The sequence below is a fragment of the Oscarella lobularis genome, chromosome 1 (assembly GCF_947507565.1).
Source record: "Oscarella lobularis chromosome 1, ooOscLobu1.1, whole genome shotgun sequence".
NCBI lineage: Eukaryota > Metazoa > Porifera > Homoscleromorpha > Homosclerophorida > Oscarellidae > Oscarella > Oscarella lobularis.
Window position 1 is genome coordinate 6,525,725 of NC_089175.1, and position 17,679 is coordinate 6,543,403.

At 44.5% G+C, this 17,679-nt stretch overlaps 4 protein-coding genes and 3 long non-coding RNA genes across 15 annotated transcripts; 5 read left to right on the forward strand and 2 right to left on the reverse strand.

Annotated features, from left to right (window-relative positions):
* The first annotated feature begins 5 nt into the window (after positions 1 to 5).
* On the forward strand, positions 6 to 1,695 carry LOC136199833 (intraflagellar transport protein 46 homolog). 2 transcript variants are annotated; one of them, XM_065990160.1, is made up of 12 exons: positions 6 to 66; positions 119 to 290; positions 346 to 404; positions 455 to 700; positions 751 to 832; positions 885 to 937; positions 999 to 1,066; positions 1,123 to 1,167; positions 1,215 to 1,281; positions 1,331 to 1,391; positions 1,441 to 1,526; positions 1,577 to 1,695. In XM_065990160.1, exons 1-12 carry the CDS (start codon positions 19 to 21, stop codon positions 1,613 to 1,615), a joined length of 1,026 nt encoding a protein of 341 aa, XP_065846232.1. In that variant the 5' UTR covers positions 6 to 18; the 3' UTR covers positions 1,616 to 1,695. The 2 variants fall into 2 exon arrangements, with proteins under 2 accessions (XP_065846232.1, XP_065846233.1); XM_065990161.1 differs by having other exon boundaries at positions 349 to 404.
* A 6-nt stretch (positions 1,696 to 1,701) lies between these two features.
* On the forward strand, positions 1,702 to 4,533 carry LOC136199826 (serine/threonine-protein kinase SIK2-like). Its single transcript, XM_065990153.1, has 9 exons — positions 1,702 to 1,861; positions 1,930 to 2,046; positions 2,106 to 2,169; positions 2,235 to 2,350; positions 2,395 to 2,565; positions 2,629 to 2,752; positions 2,803 to 3,014; positions 3,064 to 3,709; positions 3,933 to 4,533. The coding sequence occupies exons 1-9, from the start codon at positions 1,712 to 1,714 to the stop codon at positions 4,391 to 4,393; spliced, it is 2,061 nt and encodes a 686-aa protein (XP_065846225.1). The 5' UTR covers positions 1,702 to 1,711; the 3' UTR covers positions 4,394 to 4,533.
* Positions 4,534 to 5,131: 598 nt separating this feature from the next.
* LOC136199819 (uncharacterized) lies at positions 5,132 to 11,984 on the forward strand. Of its 5 annotated transcripts, none has more exons than XM_065990129.1 (17): positions 5,132 to 6,162; positions 6,216 to 6,882; positions 7,059 to 7,150; positions 7,212 to 7,301; positions 7,348 to 7,446; positions 7,498 to 7,596; positions 7,652 to 7,750; positions 7,801 to 7,899; positions 7,950 to 8,048; positions 8,096 to 8,194; positions 8,243 to 8,344; positions 8,399 to 8,497; positions 8,548 to 8,646; positions 8,696 to 8,821; positions 8,924 to 10,973; positions 11,031 to 11,426; positions 11,480 to 11,984. In XM_065990129.1, exons 2-17 carry the CDS (start codon positions 6,843 to 6,845, stop codon positions 11,758 to 11,760), a joined length of 3,969 nt encoding a protein of 1,322 aa, XP_065846201.1. In that variant the 5' UTR covers positions 5,132 to 6,162; positions 6,216 to 6,842; the 3' UTR covers positions 11,761 to 11,984. The 5 variants fall into 5 exon arrangements, with proteins under 5 accessions (XP_065846201.1, XP_065846205.1, XP_065846204.1 ...); XM_065990133.1 differs by having other exon boundaries at positions 8,246 to 8,344; XM_065990132.1 differs by having other exon boundaries at positions 5,132 to 6,882.
* A 68-nt stretch (positions 11,985 to 12,052) lies between these two features.
* Positions 12,053 to 13,073, forward strand: LOC136199840 (uncharacterized). Of its 3 annotated transcripts, XR_010673193.1 has the most exons (6): positions 12,053 to 12,132; positions 12,187 to 12,338; positions 12,405 to 12,519; positions 12,574 to 12,655; positions 12,706 to 12,802; positions 12,861 to 13,073. It is a non-coding gene; the product is annotated as an uncharacterized lncRNA (long non-coding RNA). The 3 variants fall into 3 exon arrangements; XR_010673194.1 differs by having other exon boundaries at positions 12,187 to 12,369; positions 12,437 to 12,519; positions 12,574 to 12,802; XR_010673192.1 differs by having other exon boundaries at positions 12,574 to 12,802.
* Positions 12,970 to 14,462, reverse strand: LOC136199832 (ficolin-1-like). The gene is made up of 6 exons (XM_065990159.1): positions 14,399 to 14,462; positions 14,220 to 14,345; positions 14,091 to 14,171; positions 13,940 to 14,035; positions 13,801 to 13,888; positions 12,970 to 13,751 (listed from the first exon to the last, which is right to left on the reverse strand). Exons 1-6 carry the CDS (start codon positions 14,456 to 14,458, stop codon positions 13,087 to 13,089), a joined length of 1,116 nt encoding a protein of 371 aa, XP_065846231.1. The 5' UTR covers positions 14,459 to 14,462; the 3' UTR covers positions 12,970 to 13,086.
* A 229-nt stretch (positions 14,463 to 14,691) lies between these two features.
* On the forward strand, positions 14,692 to 16,137 carry LOC136199848 (uncharacterized). Of its 2 annotated transcripts, XR_010673203.1 has the most exons (5): positions 14,692 to 14,888; positions 14,944 to 15,026; positions 15,077 to 15,125; positions 15,183 to 15,264; positions 15,311 to 16,137. It is a non-coding gene; the product is annotated as an uncharacterized lncRNA (long non-coding RNA). The 2 variants fall into 2 exon arrangements; XR_010673202.1 differs by lacking the exon at positions 15,077 to 15,125 and having other exon boundaries at positions 14,944 to 15,047; positions 15,167 to 15,264.
* LOC136199836 (uncharacterized) lies at positions 16,114 to 17,356 on the reverse strand. Its single transcript, XR_010673185.1, has 2 exons — positions 17,051 to 17,356; positions 16,114 to 16,992 (listed from the first exon to the last, which is right to left on the reverse strand). It is a non-coding gene; the product is annotated as an uncharacterized lncRNA (long non-coding RNA).
* Between the last annotated feature and the right edge of the window lie 323 nt (positions 17,357 to 17,679).

A 17,679-nucleotide genomic window follows, 5' to 3' on the forward strand; every position in this document is an offset into this window, starting at 1 on the left:
ACAGCGCACGCTCCAAACATGGCCGAGTATTTCGGCGACGAAGGAGACGAAGACGGGCAAATGGAAGTAAGCGAGCCTTCTCCTCACCTTCTCTCGTTGCCTATGAACGACGTTCGAGGGTCACATGCTCACAAACGAGCCGTACGACGAAGCAGTCGACGTAAGCGACCCCGAAGAGATTCCCAGTCTCAATTCGTCGCCGCGAGGAGGACACCCGTCTCTGCAGCAGCAGCAGCAGCAGCTGAGAGAACGAGGCGGGGCCCCCGCCGGGGCGTCGGCGCGCCAAACAGGTAGCTACACAACAACCGGGCCTTTAAAACTAGACAACGTGTTTCTAAAATCAAGTAGGAGGATTAGAGAAACTTAGCTTAGGTGGCGGCGAACAAGGCGACAATCCATACAAGGCAAAATCAATAAATCAATAAATCAATAATTTTAATCTATTTCTTCTAAGGGTGAGGGTAATCTTAGTGAGGGTGGAAGTAGCAATGAAGATGAGGAAGACGAAGAGGGTGGACTTCCCTTGGAGGGAGCGTACGATCCTCAAGAGTTTGCTCACCTGCCTGTGAGCGAAGACATACAGCAACTCTTTCAACTCATTACCAAATATAAACCGCAACAAATCGATCTCGATACGAAACTCAGACCTTTTATTCCCGATTATATTCCGACTGTGGGAGACATTGACGCCTTTCTCAAAGTATATATAAGAATAATTTAACTAATTATTAATTATTAATTTATTTTTAGGTTGGTCGTCCTGACAGCAAGGATGATCAGCTTGGATTGACTGTTCTCGATGAACCAATAGCAAAGCAATCTGATCCAACAGGTCACATGACAAATTCTCCTTTTTTTACTTATATGTTTATTTCTTTGTTTAGTTTTGGGTATGAAAATACGGAATACGACGAAAGAAACGTCAATAAAAGCCATGGTTACTACTAGATGAGGACAAGAGCTTTTATCCAGATTTCCTAATTTTATTTTTTCAATAGAGTGTTCATAGTTTGCAGAATCCAGAGAAGAATCCCAAAGCATTGGATAATTGGATCAAAAGCATAGCGTAAGAGCAGAGAGAGAAAAAATTAAATATAATATTTATATGGAATTTCATATTAGAGAACTTCATCGTGACAAACCAGCTCCAACTGTACACTATCAAAAGTAGCAATTAGAATACCAAAAAAATTAAATAAATAATTTTATTTTAGAAATATGCCCAGTATTGACGAACTGATGCAAGCGTGGCCTCCGGATTTCGAAGAAATGCTGCAATCCGTATGCAACATAAAGTTGATAGATAGCAAATAATTCAATATTTATTTAGACTTCGCTTCCTACAGCCGAACTTGACTGCAGTTTGAAGGAATACATCGACGTTCTGTGTGGTAAGAAATATTAATTAAGACTTATATTCTCTTGATTATTCTGACTCAGGAATATTGGATATACCTGTTTATAAGAATCGCGTACACTCACTTCATCTTCTCTTCTCACTCTATTCCGAATTCAAAAATTCTCAGGTACACAAACGATTACATACAGTAGAAAAACGACACTTATTTCCCCGTAGCATTTCCAATCGCGCAAAACGGAAGCGGAAATGACGTAACCATGGACGAAAGAGTGTATTTTTATCTTCGGTAGTGTAACGCGTCCACGTCACGTGCTAACGTAATCCACTACGCGTAACGCATGCGTCTTTGCGATGTCGTGTCCACCGTCGACGAACGACGATCGTGCGGCCGCGAATGCGACGAAGACGGTGCGAGTCGGATGCTACGACATCGAAAAGACAATCGGAAAAGGCAATTTCGCCGTCGTGAAACTCGCAGCCCATCGAATCGCGCGCGTAAAGGTGACAAAAGAGAAAGGGACGCGCGAATTGGGATTACGGGGGCCCCGCGAACGATTCCGATCGCGCAGGTGGCCATCAAAGTGATCGACAAGACGAAACTCGACGACGAAAACCTGAAGAAAGTCTATCGCGAAGTGGAAATCATGAAGAAGATTCGACACGCGAATATCATTCGATTATATCAGGTAAGGCGGCGATTCGACGAGCGCCTCGTCACGTGATCGGATGCCCCATTCCAAAACAGGTTATGGAAACGGAGCGAATGCTCTATCTCGTCACCGAATACGCAAGCGGAGGAGAAATATTCGGTGTGTTAGCGCGCGCTACGTTTTAATTTTTTGAATAAATATAATCGATATATGTATGTATGTAGATCACTTGGTTGCGCACGGGCGAATGAACGAGATGGAAGCGCGACGAAAGTTTTGGCAAATTGCCACTGCGGTGAAATATCTCCATGACAACGGGATTGTTCATCGAGATCTCAAGGTTTGAAAGACAATGATACTAATTGATAATGACGTCATCTATAGGCTGAGAATCTGCTACTCGATCACAATATGAATATCAAATTGGCGGACTTTGGCTTTAGCAATTATTTCAAGCCGTCCGATCATCTCAAGACGTGGTGCGGAAGTCCGCCGTACGCGGCGCCCGAACTCTTCGAAGGACGGCAATACGTTGGACCGGAAGTCGACATATGGGTACACAACGCGTGTCCGTGATTAACATCAATAATTATATTATATCCATATTGAATCACGCAGAGTCTCGGCGTCGTTCTCTATGTTTTGGTCTGCGGCGCGCTTCCGTTTGACGGAAGCAATTTGCCCAATTTGAGAGCGCGAGTTCTCGCGGGACGATTTAGGATTCCCTTCTTCATGTCGCAGGGTACAGTAACGCAAATATTCATATATATATATATGTATTTATTTTTTTAGATTGTGATCACCTGATTCGTCACATGCTCGTCGTCGACAAGACGCGACGCTATACGATGGAAAGGGTGTTGAATCACAAGTGGATGAGACTGGATCCCTATGCAATGACGTCGTTGGCACCGCGCTTGACTCAAAACGGCTTTATTCAGTGGAATGACGTCATTATCCGACTCATGGAGAAGTGGGGAGTCGATAAGAAAATTCTCCAGACGGTATAGAATGAACGTGATCCATTATTTATTTATTTATTTATTTATTTAGTCTGTTCAAATGAAAAAGTTTGACAACATCAGCGCGATCTATCATCTCCTCGAAGACCACGAAGCGAATCAATCCTCCTCGTCGCCCCAGCAACGTCCTCCCGCGCGTTCCTTTAGCGGTAGCGTAGGAGGCGGGGGCGTGGTCTCTCCCCATTCCTTTCCCTCCTCGCGTCGACGTTCCGCCGCCATGCCGGCATCCGTTCCCGCTTCCGTTATTGACGCCGTTAAAAGATCCGGGGTCTCCGGTGTGCATCCGGGACCGGCACCACCCCTACTCCTCCCCCAATTTATCCCGGAAACGGAAATTCGTCCGCCGAGTCCTCTCTTCCCGCGCAATCCGTCGCCAGTTGATATCAGCATCGAAACGCTTCCCCAAGGGACCGGGCAGACGCCGTGGCCGCGCGTCGCGCCGTTGCCCGCCGAAGAAGAAGCGGCGCAGACGATGGATCCGAACCTAGCGCGCTATCTCAGCATGCGACGTCACACGGTCGTCGCCGGAATGCCCGGACAGCCGACAATCGCCGATCTGCGAGCGAGATTTGGAGCGAGTCCGAAATTGCCGTCAGACGATTCGGATAAGCGTTTCGCCGCGGCCGTAACCGAAGAGGCGACGGAACAACCGGCACCGTTGGGAAGAAAATCACCAGGTAACACCCGAATGAAAAGAATCAATAAATGATTAAAAATATTTAATAAATACTGATGTGTAATTTCGTGACAAGTCATGTCATGTCAATCACTGTCATGTCTTGTCATCTAATGTCATGTCATGTCATCTCATGTCATATCATGTCATTTCATGTCATGTCATTTCATGTCATGCCATCTAATGTAATTTATTTACTAATAAATGTTTTGTTTTATTTCTAGGTGCGATTCGAATTCGCGCTCATTCGCCGCTATCGAAACGATCCTACGTTCCTTCGACGCGCATGGACGGACGTCGCGCGTCGGACAGTCAAGCTCATCACGCAATTCTCGCGCAACTTTCGCACGGTTTTGGTACGACTCTCGGATCGTCTCAACAACCAACAACAGCCTCTCTTTCAACTTCATCAAGAACATCGTCGTCTCACGCAACAATATCATCATCAACAACAACAACAACAACGAGATTATACTCCGAATATGGAAGTCGACGTTCCCGTGCCTCAGCAGCCCATACACGTTCAATTTCAACGTCTTCAACTCGCCACTCCAACGATACTATCTCCAGCACCTCCTTCGACTGTAGCTGGATCTCCCACTCCGGCCTCTCATCAATTTCCTACGCGTACGCGTCGCGGTTCGATGCCCGGTGCCGCCGCCGCCACTTCGGCTGTTCCCGTTAATTATTCGCGTCCTTCTGCGGCCACGGCACCGGCGAGTCTGCCGCCCCAAAGTCTCCTCTTCCATTTGGGACGGCGTCCGAGTTACGACGCTAATCCCTATCCGCTTCCCGTGACGTTTAGTCCGCGTTTGGCGCGCGCTCCTCTAGCGACGAATAAGTACGGGCAGTTGAGTGCCAATCGTCGGTATATACACCACGCCGTTCATCCTACAACAGCGGTGTCACCCCTTACCTCTAATGATCGTCCCCCCGTTGCTTTTGATGCTCCACCTCATTTGGCCGGGCTTCCGGGTTTCTTGGGTCTGTCTTCCCTTCCTATTAACGTTGAGACGACTGTACGGGCTCCGCAACGCGATGAATCCGCCGCCGCTTCTTCGTCGTCGTCGCCGCAATGTGTGCGTTTTGCCGTTTCTGCTAATATGACGTCATCGCGTTCGGTCGACGAGATTATGGCCGAAATTAGGCGCGTTTTGGATCTGTTTCTCGCGCGCGGTTTGCAGTATCAAGTCAATCCGTTTTCGTTTAGTATCAAGTATCGGGAGGTGATGATGGAAATGGAAGTGTGTGAGCTTCCCGGGCTTTCTATCAACGGCGTGCGTTTGAATCGGATTGCAGGTGACACGTGGCAATATAAGGGCATATGTCAAGAATTATTGCAACATATTAATTTGGCCGCTGCCCCCGCTTCCGGCGTTGTCACGGAGAATAATATCGCCACGCCCATTTCACAGGCTAACTGATATAAAAAAAGTTCCTTAGCTTAGTGTTAGCACTTTTGCTGTGCTGGAAGAGCAGGGCGTTCCCTCGTTCCTCTCCTGTTCCCGTGGAATGCGCGGGAAAATGCGAACGCTTTTGCCACCGCAGTTTTTATAAAATTCACACTCTATCGTTATAATTAATTAAGGACCAAAAACAGAGTCGAAGAATATATTTGATTTTAGTTTGAGAGACTACTGCCTCTGTCAAGACGAAAAAAAGAGTTATAATGAGCACTTTAGGCGCGGTAGGTGTCAGCAATTTCAAAGCTTTTGCCAACACAGTTTTTTTTAAATTAACTTTACACTTGATTAAGATACAAACCAAAAGGAAAGTCAAACAATATATCGCGTTTTTGTTTGGGAAGTCAACACCAGAAAATTACAAACATTTCAGGACCAATGCCAAGTTGAGAAGAAGTGAAATGAGAAGAAGTGAAATGAGAAGAAGAAGTAAAATTAGCACAATTCCCAGGTAGGGTGGCAGATCAGCAACGTTAGATTTTCGCATCGTGATGACCTGAAAAAGAAGAAAGCACCGCCGCGGCTCATCTATGGACAATTGATATACTTTGCGGTTACAGTAGGACGGACGCAGGAAGCTGAAGTGTTGAAGCACGAGCGTCGAAGCTGAAATGATGTTTGGGTTGACAGACAATACGTCTGCTCAACTGAGCCATTCACCGTATGACCATATTAGAGCCAGTGATTTCGGCAACGAAGAGAATACTGCAACTGCAGCGACCATTCAGGTACAAACCCAGCTTTTTAATGTGAAGAGAAGCTGCATGGAGAAACTCGTCTGTTGGGCCTTCGCTCACAGATATAGCATTTTAGCCATGCGCAACGTGCATGCACTAAAGCCTCGATCAATTGGACAAAGGAGCAATTCAATTGTCCAGTCAGCGTTTTAACATAAACGTTTTTCGCTGGTATTGTATCAGAGGCTATTTAGTGATGTTGTTGCTGTCAAACAGCCATCAGTGAAAAGCCTTTTCTTCCTGCACATAAAAAGGTAAGTATTCATTTTTAAGTTACCTCATTCTTGTGAAATTTGGCTACATGTAGGGAGAGAGTGCGTGAGTGAATTTACGTGTTTCTGAGCTGCAACGTACCTTCTTGCTCACATTTTACTCGTTCCTTCATTATTTCTTTTGCAACGTGTTCCTGTCCTTCGGTTTCTTTCAAAATCGTTCAAACGAATCTGGTCCTTTTCTCGGTAAAATCGAAACGAGAAGCTGTCGCGATTCTTCTGCATTGTCGTAAGCTTTCATCTTCTCATACTCTTCGCGAGTGATGAGAAAGACGGCGTGAAGACGATCGATGAGAACGTTAGGGCAGAAGAATCTCGACGAGAACGGGAAGAATGGGCCGCACGTGAGTGTTCCATCTTTCCAGAGGCAAAATGGCGAGATCGAGCCGGAGGAGAACGAAATTGGGGACTCGGAATAATTAACATCACGAGATGCTTGAATTTGCATGCTGTGGTCTGGAGCACTAAGAAACAGCGAAGTTTCGATCAGCTCAGCTATATTCATCATGGGCATGGTTTCTTTATAGAAATTTGAACGGTATGAGCGACGAAACGACTCGACGTTTTCATTTTTAGGTCATTTTTTTGAGCCCCGGATAGTACAGTTACGCCCCAGCAAGCTTTTTGCGTACTTTTAGGGTAGTAGCTCGACACTCCGAAGCATGACATACGACTCGAACAGCTTTTCGATGGAAAAAGACGGTTTGTTTTGTTTTCAAATCGCGTTGAGTTACGTACGTGGACTGCATGAAAACGCCGTTCTTTGTTATGCTGCTGCCTTTTCCCAAAGCGATATGCAGTCCAGCGCGTACATGCTCTGATGTTGGAAGATCTTCTAGACATCGTTTTTCGATAATCGTTCGGATTCGATTTTGTAGTGTTCCTATCGGCTGTCGAAGAAGGAGATAGAAATGTCGTATCACAGTTCATCCGTCGCTATCCAGAAAAGTGGAAGGAAGCGAGGAACACTGTACAGGCGAAGGCTTTTGCATTAGTAAACAATTCATTGCGACTCTTTTAATTCTTTGTAGCACAGAGAAACTGCTCTTCATCTCGCTCCAACTGCTGAAATAGCAGAATCTCTGATCTCAGCAAAGGCTAATTTGGAATCAGTAGATAAGGTGCTAATGACAAATGCGCAACTGTTTTCTCACAGTTTGATATCAGTGGGGGTTTACGCCTTTTCTTCGCGCCGTTTTCAATGGAAATTCCGTCGTCATAGATGTTCTTATTCAACATGGTTGCCACGTTTCCGCAAAAACTAATGTGAGTGAAAAGCCGATTGTCGGTGATTTAGTTATCAATAATGGATTGTAGGATGGTAATGGAGCTTTGGCAGTTGCGTGTGTAAGAGGTCAATTGGCTATTGCAGAACAACTGGTTCAAATGGGATTCAGTGTTGATGAACCTGATCAGGTAATAGAACCTTATAGTTTTGTAAAAATTGTTGTTATTAAAAATGAATATTCAGGATGGCTTTACTTCACTTCATTTGGCGTGTCAGGAAGGACGCGCTAAAACTGCTGACTTTCTTCTTTCAGCTGGAGCTAATATGGAAGCTTTGGACAAAGTGATTATTTATGAGTGATTCGAGGATAATTTTCTATAGTTTTACGTTAGTGGGGATACACGCCTTTTCTGCACGCTGTTTTAAAAGGGCATTCCAAAATTATGGAGGCTCTTATTCAGCGTGGCTGCAACATTTATGCAAAGACTAATGTACGTCAGAATATGTCCTGGTCAATTAATTAACCAATAATGGAATGTAGGATAGCAATGGAGCTCTGGCAATTGCGAGTCAAGAAGGTCATTTCGATATTGCGAAGAAACTTGTTGTAATGGGATGCAGTGTTAATGAGTCTCATCAAGTAATATAATTTGACTAATTTTTATAGGTTTGTCATTTACTGTTTAGATTGGCTACACTGCACTTCATTGGGCGTGTCAGAATGGACACTCTCGAACTGCTGACTTTCTAATTTCATCTGGAGCTAATATAGAAGCTTTGGACAAGGTACCGATTGATTAGCAATTAGAGGAATAACTTTTCACGGCTCGACAGCAGGAGGGATTGACGCCTTTTTTGTGCGCCGTTGTGGGCGGACATTGCGAAATCATGGAGGCTTTAATTAAGCATGGTTGCAACGTTACCGCAAAAAGCAACGTAAACAATAAGAAAAGGAGCTATTTTTAATTAATTATAAATAGTGAAATGTAGGATGGCAATGGAGCTCTGGCAATTGCTAGTCAAAAAGGTCTTTCGGATGTTGCACGAAAACTTGTTCAAATGGGAGTCAGTATCAATGATCGTGATCAGGTATTAAACCGGATTTGTGAATAAACCGTTACGGTATCATGAATGTTCAGGTTGGCGCTACTGCACTTCATTGGGCGTGTCAACTAGGACACGCTCAAACCGCTGAATTTCTTATTTCAGCGGGAGCCGACATAGAAGGAAAAAATATGGTGATGTTCTTTTCATCGTATGATTTTATTCTTTTGACGTTGTTATTAGTTTGGCAGAACGCCCCTTCTTGAAGCTGACTTCTACGAGCACCGCGATGTTGTTGAAGCTCTTGTACGGATTTTGAGTAGTCAAATTGCAATCGAAGAAGGTCTAAACAAAGAGAACCAAACGAAGGTGCGTGTTTTAAGCCAAATCATTCGGTAGCGAATTGCATAGCTATAAATGTACGAGAATGAATTGTTAATTCTAGTCTTTTTCTTCACACTTTTTTCTTAGGTTGATGAAGAAGTCCACACTAATGATGCAATTTCTGAAGACGTTCTTGATGAAACTCGCCAAGAAAACGCTGAATTTTCTCAAAAAATTTACGACGAAGCTTTAAAACGCGGCTCCGTAACGGTGAATCGCTCTCGTGTCATTGTTGCCGGTCAAGACGGAGCTGGAAAATCGTGTCTTGTTGATTCTCTTTTGAACAGACCCTTTGAAAAAGATAAAGCGAGCACAGAAGGAGCAGCCGTGGCAATGATCCACACAGCCACAAGCGGCTGGGTCGCTACTGAGAGCAAGGATCATTTAGATCCGCTTATTGCAGAGGGAGTCTATCGCATGAATCAGAAGCAGTTGACGTTGGAGACAACGCAAAAAGTCTCTTCTGAATCATCATCGCATTTTGTCATTGAATCAAAAGACCTCGAGCCAAAATCAGAAATGACAACCGCAGATGAATCAGAGCGTTGCTACGATCCTTCTACAGCAGTGGACTCCGCTGAACCGACGCCTTTAGTGGAAACACTGAAAGAGAATTTAATAACAGTTGGCATGGAAGCGAAAACGCTCACGGCTAACCAGCAACAATTGGTCGACACTTTTGTTAAAAGTAAGATAAGCGAAGAAGAACTTAAGAAACATGTCCTCGGCGTTCGCGATATCTGGGATTTGGGTGGGCAGGAAGTTTATCTCGCCACTCATTGGGCTCTCATGCCAGACTGTAAAACGTTTGGATTGTCCATATACATGGTTGTGATGGACATATCGAAATTGTTGTCCGATAAAGCGGAGTCGTTTCATCGATCTTCGGGTGGCAAAGTAGTACACCAAACAAACGAATTGGGCTGGATTCGTACAAATGGAGACTTTCCTCTCTACTGGTTCGGTTCAATTACGGCGGCTCACGAAGAGACACCCATGGGCAATCATTGGCTAGGTAAAGACGAAGAGGTCGCTCCTCCTCCTGTCTTTGCCATTGGTTCTCACCGAGACGTCTTAGACAGCCTCAAGGAGAAGTTTCCGGATTCAACGTCAGTAGAAAAGTGGCTGATTGACCAAGGAAATTATTTTGAACAACTGCTTAGCGACAGCGAATTCATGAAACACATCGTCCAACCGAAGCGACCCGGAGTCAGGAAAGACGATGAAGACTTCCGCGAGATCATCCATTTCTTCAAGAGATTATTTCTAATAGACAATTCTGTCTCCGGCTCAGGGTCTCCTTGTAAAGGCGTTAAAGAAATTCGACAACGAGTCGATCGCATGACGACGACGTATTGGAAAGGAAGAAAGAAACAACCTCTATTCTGGGTTTACCTTGAAATCCTTCTGTTCCGTTGGAGCACAGTCATGAAAACGGTCGTGGCTGAGGTGGAAGAAATAGTAAAGCTTGCTCAGCATCCTAAAATCTGCAATATTTCGAGTCGCGACGAAGTCCTCGTGGCACTGAAATATCTTGCGAACGTCGGAGCAATTCTCTATTACCCGGAAGTGGACGGCTTGAACGACGTCGTCTTTACGAAACCTATGTGGATAATCAATGCTCTATCAGCGTTTGTGACATCGGCAGAGCCGGGTCCATTGATGGAGCCGAAATGGAACATTCTGAAAAAGGAAGGAGTGATGTCAAATGACTTGATGAACTATCGTTTACAGCAAATGCGGGATGCTTGTTTTGGCGATTTGGCTACTAGTGCTTCCCTCACTGACTCCGATCGGGAGAGAATTGAAGACGATAATAAACTAATTGTACGACTTCTGGAACTACTTGACGTCATCACCCCGGCTGAGGGATCCAATTATTACGTTCCTTCAATGCTTAAAACGTCATTTTTGTATCCGGTTACACATTGGGAACGTGTCACTCTTTCCGACTCCGAGTCACCTCGGTGTTATCTTCCGGCTCCTCTCATCGTCATTCCGAGAAAGCTAAAATTTATTCCGGAATGCCTCTTCTTCCGTCTAATAATCCGCTTTCTCAAACTTCATCCTAATAAACCGCGACTTGCGCGTCATCAGTGCATCTTCCTAGTTCAAGATAAACGCTCGCCAGTTGAAGGTATAGATTATATAATATTTGCCGCACTCTAAGTGCAAGTCTTTTGCTTTGTTTCAGTTGAAGTTGAACTGTTGTATCACAATCGAGGCAAATGGGTTGCTCTGACGCTTTGTTTCGTTAATGAAGATGACTCAGAAAAGATAAGCAGCCAATTCTTGGCCTCAGTCAAGAACGAGTTATGCCAGCAAATGAAGCATGTCTGTCAACAAGGCATGAGAGGCTTCAAATTTAGCGTTTGCTGTCAAACAAAGAAAGCCGTTCGTAAGGCTGAGGAGTTCAGTATTGATTTTGAAAGTCTTCCTGTGATAATCGGCGAGGATTGCGACTATTCACCAAAAAATCCAAAGCTTTATACCCCATTTAATGTACCACTGGCTGTAAAGCGAGAAGAGCTTCTCAGAATTAATTGTTGGTTTAGGCATCAGCGCCTTGATTCGCGGCCTTCATCTCAAGGCAAGACGGAAGAAACTCTTTGAGCTCAATTAATCACGTTTGTTTCATTACAGATGCACTTCCAAAGGAGATAAGCAAGTCTCTAATTTGCGTTGTCGCGACTATAGTAGAAGCCAAATGGCAGAAGTTTGCTATTTTTTTGGGACGAAAAGCCAGTACCTTACCGCAGTACAAGGAAAAGTCGGATGAGAATTTCCTTCGAGCGATCATGGTCATAGAGGACTGGATTTCGGAATGCGGTCAAAAGGCAACGGTAAATGCTCTCATTGGAGCTTGCGAATTTTGCGGCTTTCATAGAGATATCATCGAAGCGGCTTACAAAGAAATGTCGTAGTAATGTGTAAATAGGGGGAATCAATGACATATATTACATAATCCACGTAATTAGATGAAGCATAATATGCCGTTTATCATCACAGCAGCAAACAACTGCATGGAAGAATGAGTGAGTAGTTTCAAACACCCAATGATATGCAGCAACGCATCGATACATATCAACGCTCATATTTAAAAGTTTCGTTGGCAGTGCTAATAGTTTAGACAAAGATACGGTTAAGACGTAGGAATACATGAAAGAATGAAAGCACTTTCACATATCCCTGCTAGCACATGCTGTTTAATAGTCACGTGACTCTGTAACAACATGGCGACGCGAAACTTTACAGAGGAGAAATGCTAGCGGCTCAAGCCTCAACGGCATCGCAAAGTTCGTCAGCGAGTGACTTTTCTGCGAGAATCTGACCGGCGTTTCAATTCGCAGCACCGTTCTGGAGCTTTCTCCAGTCTTTCTATCCGTCAAAGAAGGCCTAAAGCTCGCCAGAGCTTTCGTAGAGAAGCGATACGCTCTCTTTTGACCTCTACAGTAGGCGATTCGAACGACGACGAAAGCCACGGCTGACGCTACGGCAGATTGTAAGCCTTGAAGGGGGAGGCGGACGAAGGAGTGAGCTTACCAATACAAAATCATGATGTTTTTAGTACTGTCATCAAGGCTCTCACTATATACACAGATCCAACGATACTAGAAGACAATCCTTTTTCTAATACACTTGCCTGAATTCAATTGTGATTATATCTTTATCTCTTCTCTAAGGTAAACACCACGTGATTATTTATTTCTATACTAGCGTTGTCTTGAAACCCTTAGATCTACCCGTTTACGTAACGGTCGCTAAATATTCTGTTTACCTTTATCCCGTTATACGCCAGCTTTATTGGAACTCGTCAACGTACAGTATCTCATTACTATTTTATTAGTAACATGTATAATTGTATTTAGTTTTCTAGATGACCTGAAAGAGAGCGCATTCATTCAACAGATGTTGAAGAACTCATTTGATATTGAGAGTTCTGTCAAGCCGTTGCCAGTGTACCATGTAATGTAACAATATTGGCATGTACGTACACTGATTGACTCACGTCTGTTTTTCTCAGCGAGTGCTTTTACGCTCTACCAACAGGCCAGTCAGAAACTAGTCAGAGTTGGACGCATTCATAAAGGTACTTGGTTACTTTTAGTACTTGTTTATCCGGAAGGTATGTGTTATTTTTCGTGGTCGGCTAGCTGCAGTTCGTTTTACGTCAGCGCACGTTTATTCACAGCTAAATTTACACGGACAGGCAAGCAGAGTGACAGAGGGGTTAGTCTCTTCCATGCAATTTATCCTTTTTTTCTAAATTTCATTTCCGAAAATGCCAAGGGTGAATATCCTTTCCATGTGTACCAAAAGAATTTACGTTGATATATACCGTTTAGAAGGGTCTGATGACAAGCATTATACCACCAACCACCGTTACTTACAACAGCACAGTTTCTGTGACCTCGACTGACGTTGTCATTGTCTTGATCTTTTGTTGAAAATTTCATTCCATTCACGTTTGCAGTTGGAACTCCAGCCGCTACCATTGCATTGCCTGCTGTCCCACTGTACCCACTGAAGCTTAGAGTGTACTTGGAAACGGAATCTCCCACATTAAAGCTTCTGTACTTGGCGTATGCACTGTTTTCTGAGTGATCTTTCAAATCAATTCTTAATTCATTAGCTCCATTTAGCTGCAAGAGCTGGTGAAGAGGAGCTAATCCAAGCCAATAGTCGCCATCAATATTGCCAAATCCTCTTTCGTAGTCATTCCATCCACGATCAAAGTCAACTGATCCATCCTTGCGTCTTTGAAAGACTGTCCATCCTCCGCCGTCGGTATCCATGTCACAGTAGACAGTAAGTAGGCCAATTCCTGCAAAGGTAATTGTATAACTGCCACTTGAAAGATGGGGAGACCGTTTATGTAGGCAAGAGCAGTCGCAGGAAATGGATTCAACAATAGCTACGTTCATTTTCATGAGAAATAGTTTGCGCAGTACATCAAAGCATACTTTGCAGATGTTGGAGTTGGTTTTGCAGTAATTTGCGTGTGTCGTTTGACATGACCCCAGGAAGACCTTGAATGCCTCTTTCACCTTTCTAATATAAAACGCGCTCTCAAAATCATTCTTTTATTTAATAGGACAGCACCTGTCCAATGTGACCTTTAGGCCCGACGGGTCCTGTGACGCCAGTGTAGCCTTGATTTCCCTTGTCACCTTTTGAGCCAGCCTTTCCAATCTTTCCCTTTTTGAAAATTATGTTTATGTCTTCCGTTGGCTTTCTCTCATTGTACTGCTACCTGTACACCGGTGTTCCCTCTGTCTCCTTTATCACCTTTAAATCCTCTTGGTCCCAACATCCCTCTCTCTCCAGTAGGACCCTATGACAAATTTAGGTATCACCACCATGATCACTTGTCACTACGTACCGCTCTTCCAACTGAACCAGGCGGCCCACGCGAACCAACAGTGCCAGGTAAACCTTGAGGTCCTACAGGTCCTGGCAATCCCTGAGGTCCAACGGTATGTTTATGATCACACGCAGTGGACGTTGGCTGCAGCAGTAACACGTTCTTTAGACCAAAAATAAATGATTTTGTTTGTTTGCCTGAGAAGACGCGTTTGTCACAACGTAGCCAAGTAGGCAAAGGAGCAGCTGCGTTCTCATTGTTTTCATAGCTAGAGTAGTTTGAATGACAGTCTTCTTCTGTCTAAGTGCTTATATGATGAATTTTAGATACGGAAAACACGGAATGACGCCATGTCCGTGTTATTTACATTTTAAGATTTCCAAAAAAGGTCTTGTCCGTGTGGCCGTCCGTGTGCGGGGGGGGGGGGGGGGGGGGGGGGGGGGTAGAGTTGCGCTTGCGCAAGACCCCTTTCGAAGTCGAGCTAGAAACACATGCGCCCAGACTGTTTTCGTCTCGTCAGCCACACAATTTCTGATGCCGCGGAACTCCTGTGTCTTTTTTGACTGCATTCTACCCTCGTGTCGCCGCGAAACATCATCGAATCGCGAGAAAACGCCCTATTTCTTCGCGACTACACCTACGTTCGAAACCAGGAGCAACTACGACCACAGAATCGACTCTGCGACGGTAAGAAGTCAAACGCAAAGGACGCAAACGGCTGCAACGGAGCTCGTTCGCTCAGGAACTCGCGAGACCGTTACGAAGAATTTCGCAAAATGAAATCGCATCGAAGTAGACTCTAATTCTTTTCAGTGATTTGGAAAAGTTCGTCCTCGATCTTAATCGGTACGAAAGAACATAATTAATCGTGTTAGAACCGATGATGCTCTATCCCATATCCCATAGAAGATAATCGTCTTTCTAGTACGAAAGAACATTATTAATCAATTAATTATTCGTTTTAGTACCGTTGTCTCACAGAACTGCTGATGCTCTATCCCATCGTCTTTCTAATACTCGTGCCTTAATTCAATTGTGATCATATCTCAATCTCTTCTCTAAGGTGAATACTACGTGATTATTTATTTCTATACTAGCGTCGTCTTGAGACTCTTAGATCTCCTGCTACGTTTAGTCCTCGTTTGGCTCGCGCTCCTCTCGCTGCGAACAAGTATAGCAGTTGAGTGCCACTTGTCCTTATGGTTATGTACATCACGCCGTTCATCCCACGGTGGCGGCGACGGCACCAGTATCCTCCCTTACCTTTAACGATCGTCTCCCTATTGCTTTTGATGCTCCTCCACACCTGGCCAGGCTTCCGGGTTTCTTGGCTCCCGTCCGATCAACGTTGAGACGACTATACGGCCTCCACAGCGCGACGACTTCGCCGCCGCTTCTTCTCCTTGTGCCATTATGACGTCATCGCGATCGGTCGATGAGATTATGGCCGAAATCAAGACCGTTTAGGATCTTTTTCTATTGCGCGGTTTACGGTATCAAGTCAATTCGTTTTCGTTAAGTATCAACTATCGAGGGGTGATGATGGAAATGGAGGTGTGTCAGCTTCCCGGGCTTTCTATCAACGGCGTGCGTTTGAATCGGATTGCCGGTGACACGTAGCAATATAAGGGCTTATGTCAAGAATTATTGCAACATATTAATTTGGCCGCTGCCCCCGCTTCCGGCGTTGTCACGGAGAATAATATCGCCACGCCCATTTCACAGGCCAACCGATGAGCGTGAATAAGAAAAAAAGTTCCTTAGCTTAGCACTTTTGCTGTGCTGGAAGAGCAGGGCGTTCCCTCGTTCCTCTCTGTTCCCGTGGAATGCGCGGGAAAAATGCGAACGCTTTTGCCACCGCAGTTTTTATAAAATTCACACTCTATCGTTATAATTAATTATGGACCAAAAACAGAGTCGAAGAATATATTTGATTTTAGTTTGAGAGACTACTGCCTCTGTCAAGATGAAAAGAAGAATTATAATGAGCACATTAGGCGCGGTAGGTGTCAGCAATTTCAAAGCTTTTGCCACCACAGTTTTAAAATAAACTTCACACTTGACTAAGATACGAACAAGAGGGAAAGTCAGACAATATATCGCGTTTTTGTTTTTGCGAAGTCAACACCAGAAAATTAAAAACATTTCAGGACCAATGCCAAGTTGAGAAGAAGGGAATTGAGAAGAAGTAAAATTAACACAGTACCCAGATAGGGTGGCAGATCAGCAACGTGAGATTTTCGCATCGTCATGACCTGAAAAAGAAGAAAGCAGCGTCGGCTCATCAATGGGCGGTTGATATACCTTACGGTTACAGTAGGACGGACGCAGGAAGCTGAAGTGTTGAAGCACGAGCGTCCAAGCTGGAATGATGTTTGAGTTGACAGACAATGCGTCTGCTCAACTGAGCCATTCACCGTATGACCATATTAGAGCCAGTGATTTCGGCAAAGAAGAGAATACTGCAGCTGCAGTGACCATTCAGGTACAAACCCAGTTTTTTAATGTGAAGAGAAGAAGGAGAAACTTTCTGTTGGGCCTTCGCTCACAGATATAGCATGTTAGCCATGGGCAACGTGCATGCACTAAAGCCTCGATCAATTGGACAAAGAAAGGCCGTACTAGGCGCTATTCAATTGTCTCGCCAGCGTTTTATTGCTGGTATTGTATTAGAGGCTATGTAGTGATGTTGTTGCTGGCAAACAGCCATCAGTGATTCTGAAAGCCTTTTCTCCTGCACATAAGAAGGTAAGTATGCATTTTTAAGTTACCTCATTCTTGTGAAATTCGGCTACATGTAGGGAGAAAGTGCGTGAGTGAAATTTACGTGTTTCTGAGCTGCAACGTACAGTCTTCATCTTGGAGCAAATGAAATTGATTGCTTTTGCGCAGTGCCTCGACAAATGTCTTATAGGCTCTTTCTCCTCGCTTCGGCACGATTTCCGTTAGAACTACTCTTGCCTTTTCTTGCTCTGTAGCTTGGCTTTGAACTCGCAGGTACTGCTCTCTGCTAGCGACTTCCTTTGCATAGAGGTAGTCGAGCACAGGGTCGATCTCAATTCCTTGCATGATGTCAACAAAGTGACGTCTCACGATCTCACCCCACGATTTTACACTTTTCATCGATAATAACTTGAAGAGAATTTAGCCGAGGAGCAGATGATGAGAATGATGGGACCTGGTACGCGTCGCTCCTTTATCCTTGAAGTCGCTTCATTTGCATGAGACGATCAACGTCATCTGCTTTCGGCATGCTTCACCTTTGGACTCGTTTTGTTTGGGAAGCACTGCGCAGGGACTCTGGTAGTCCCCCAAGACGTCACATTGAAAGCGGTACCTGCGCAATTGTCTACTAAGAATAGAGCTGGTGAAGTTATTATACGAAATTAGTGAATACGTGCATGATCTTGAAAGCTGAAAGCAGCAGCATCAGAGAATTAGCCTCGAAATTTAATAGAAATTCTACATAGGCCCGTAC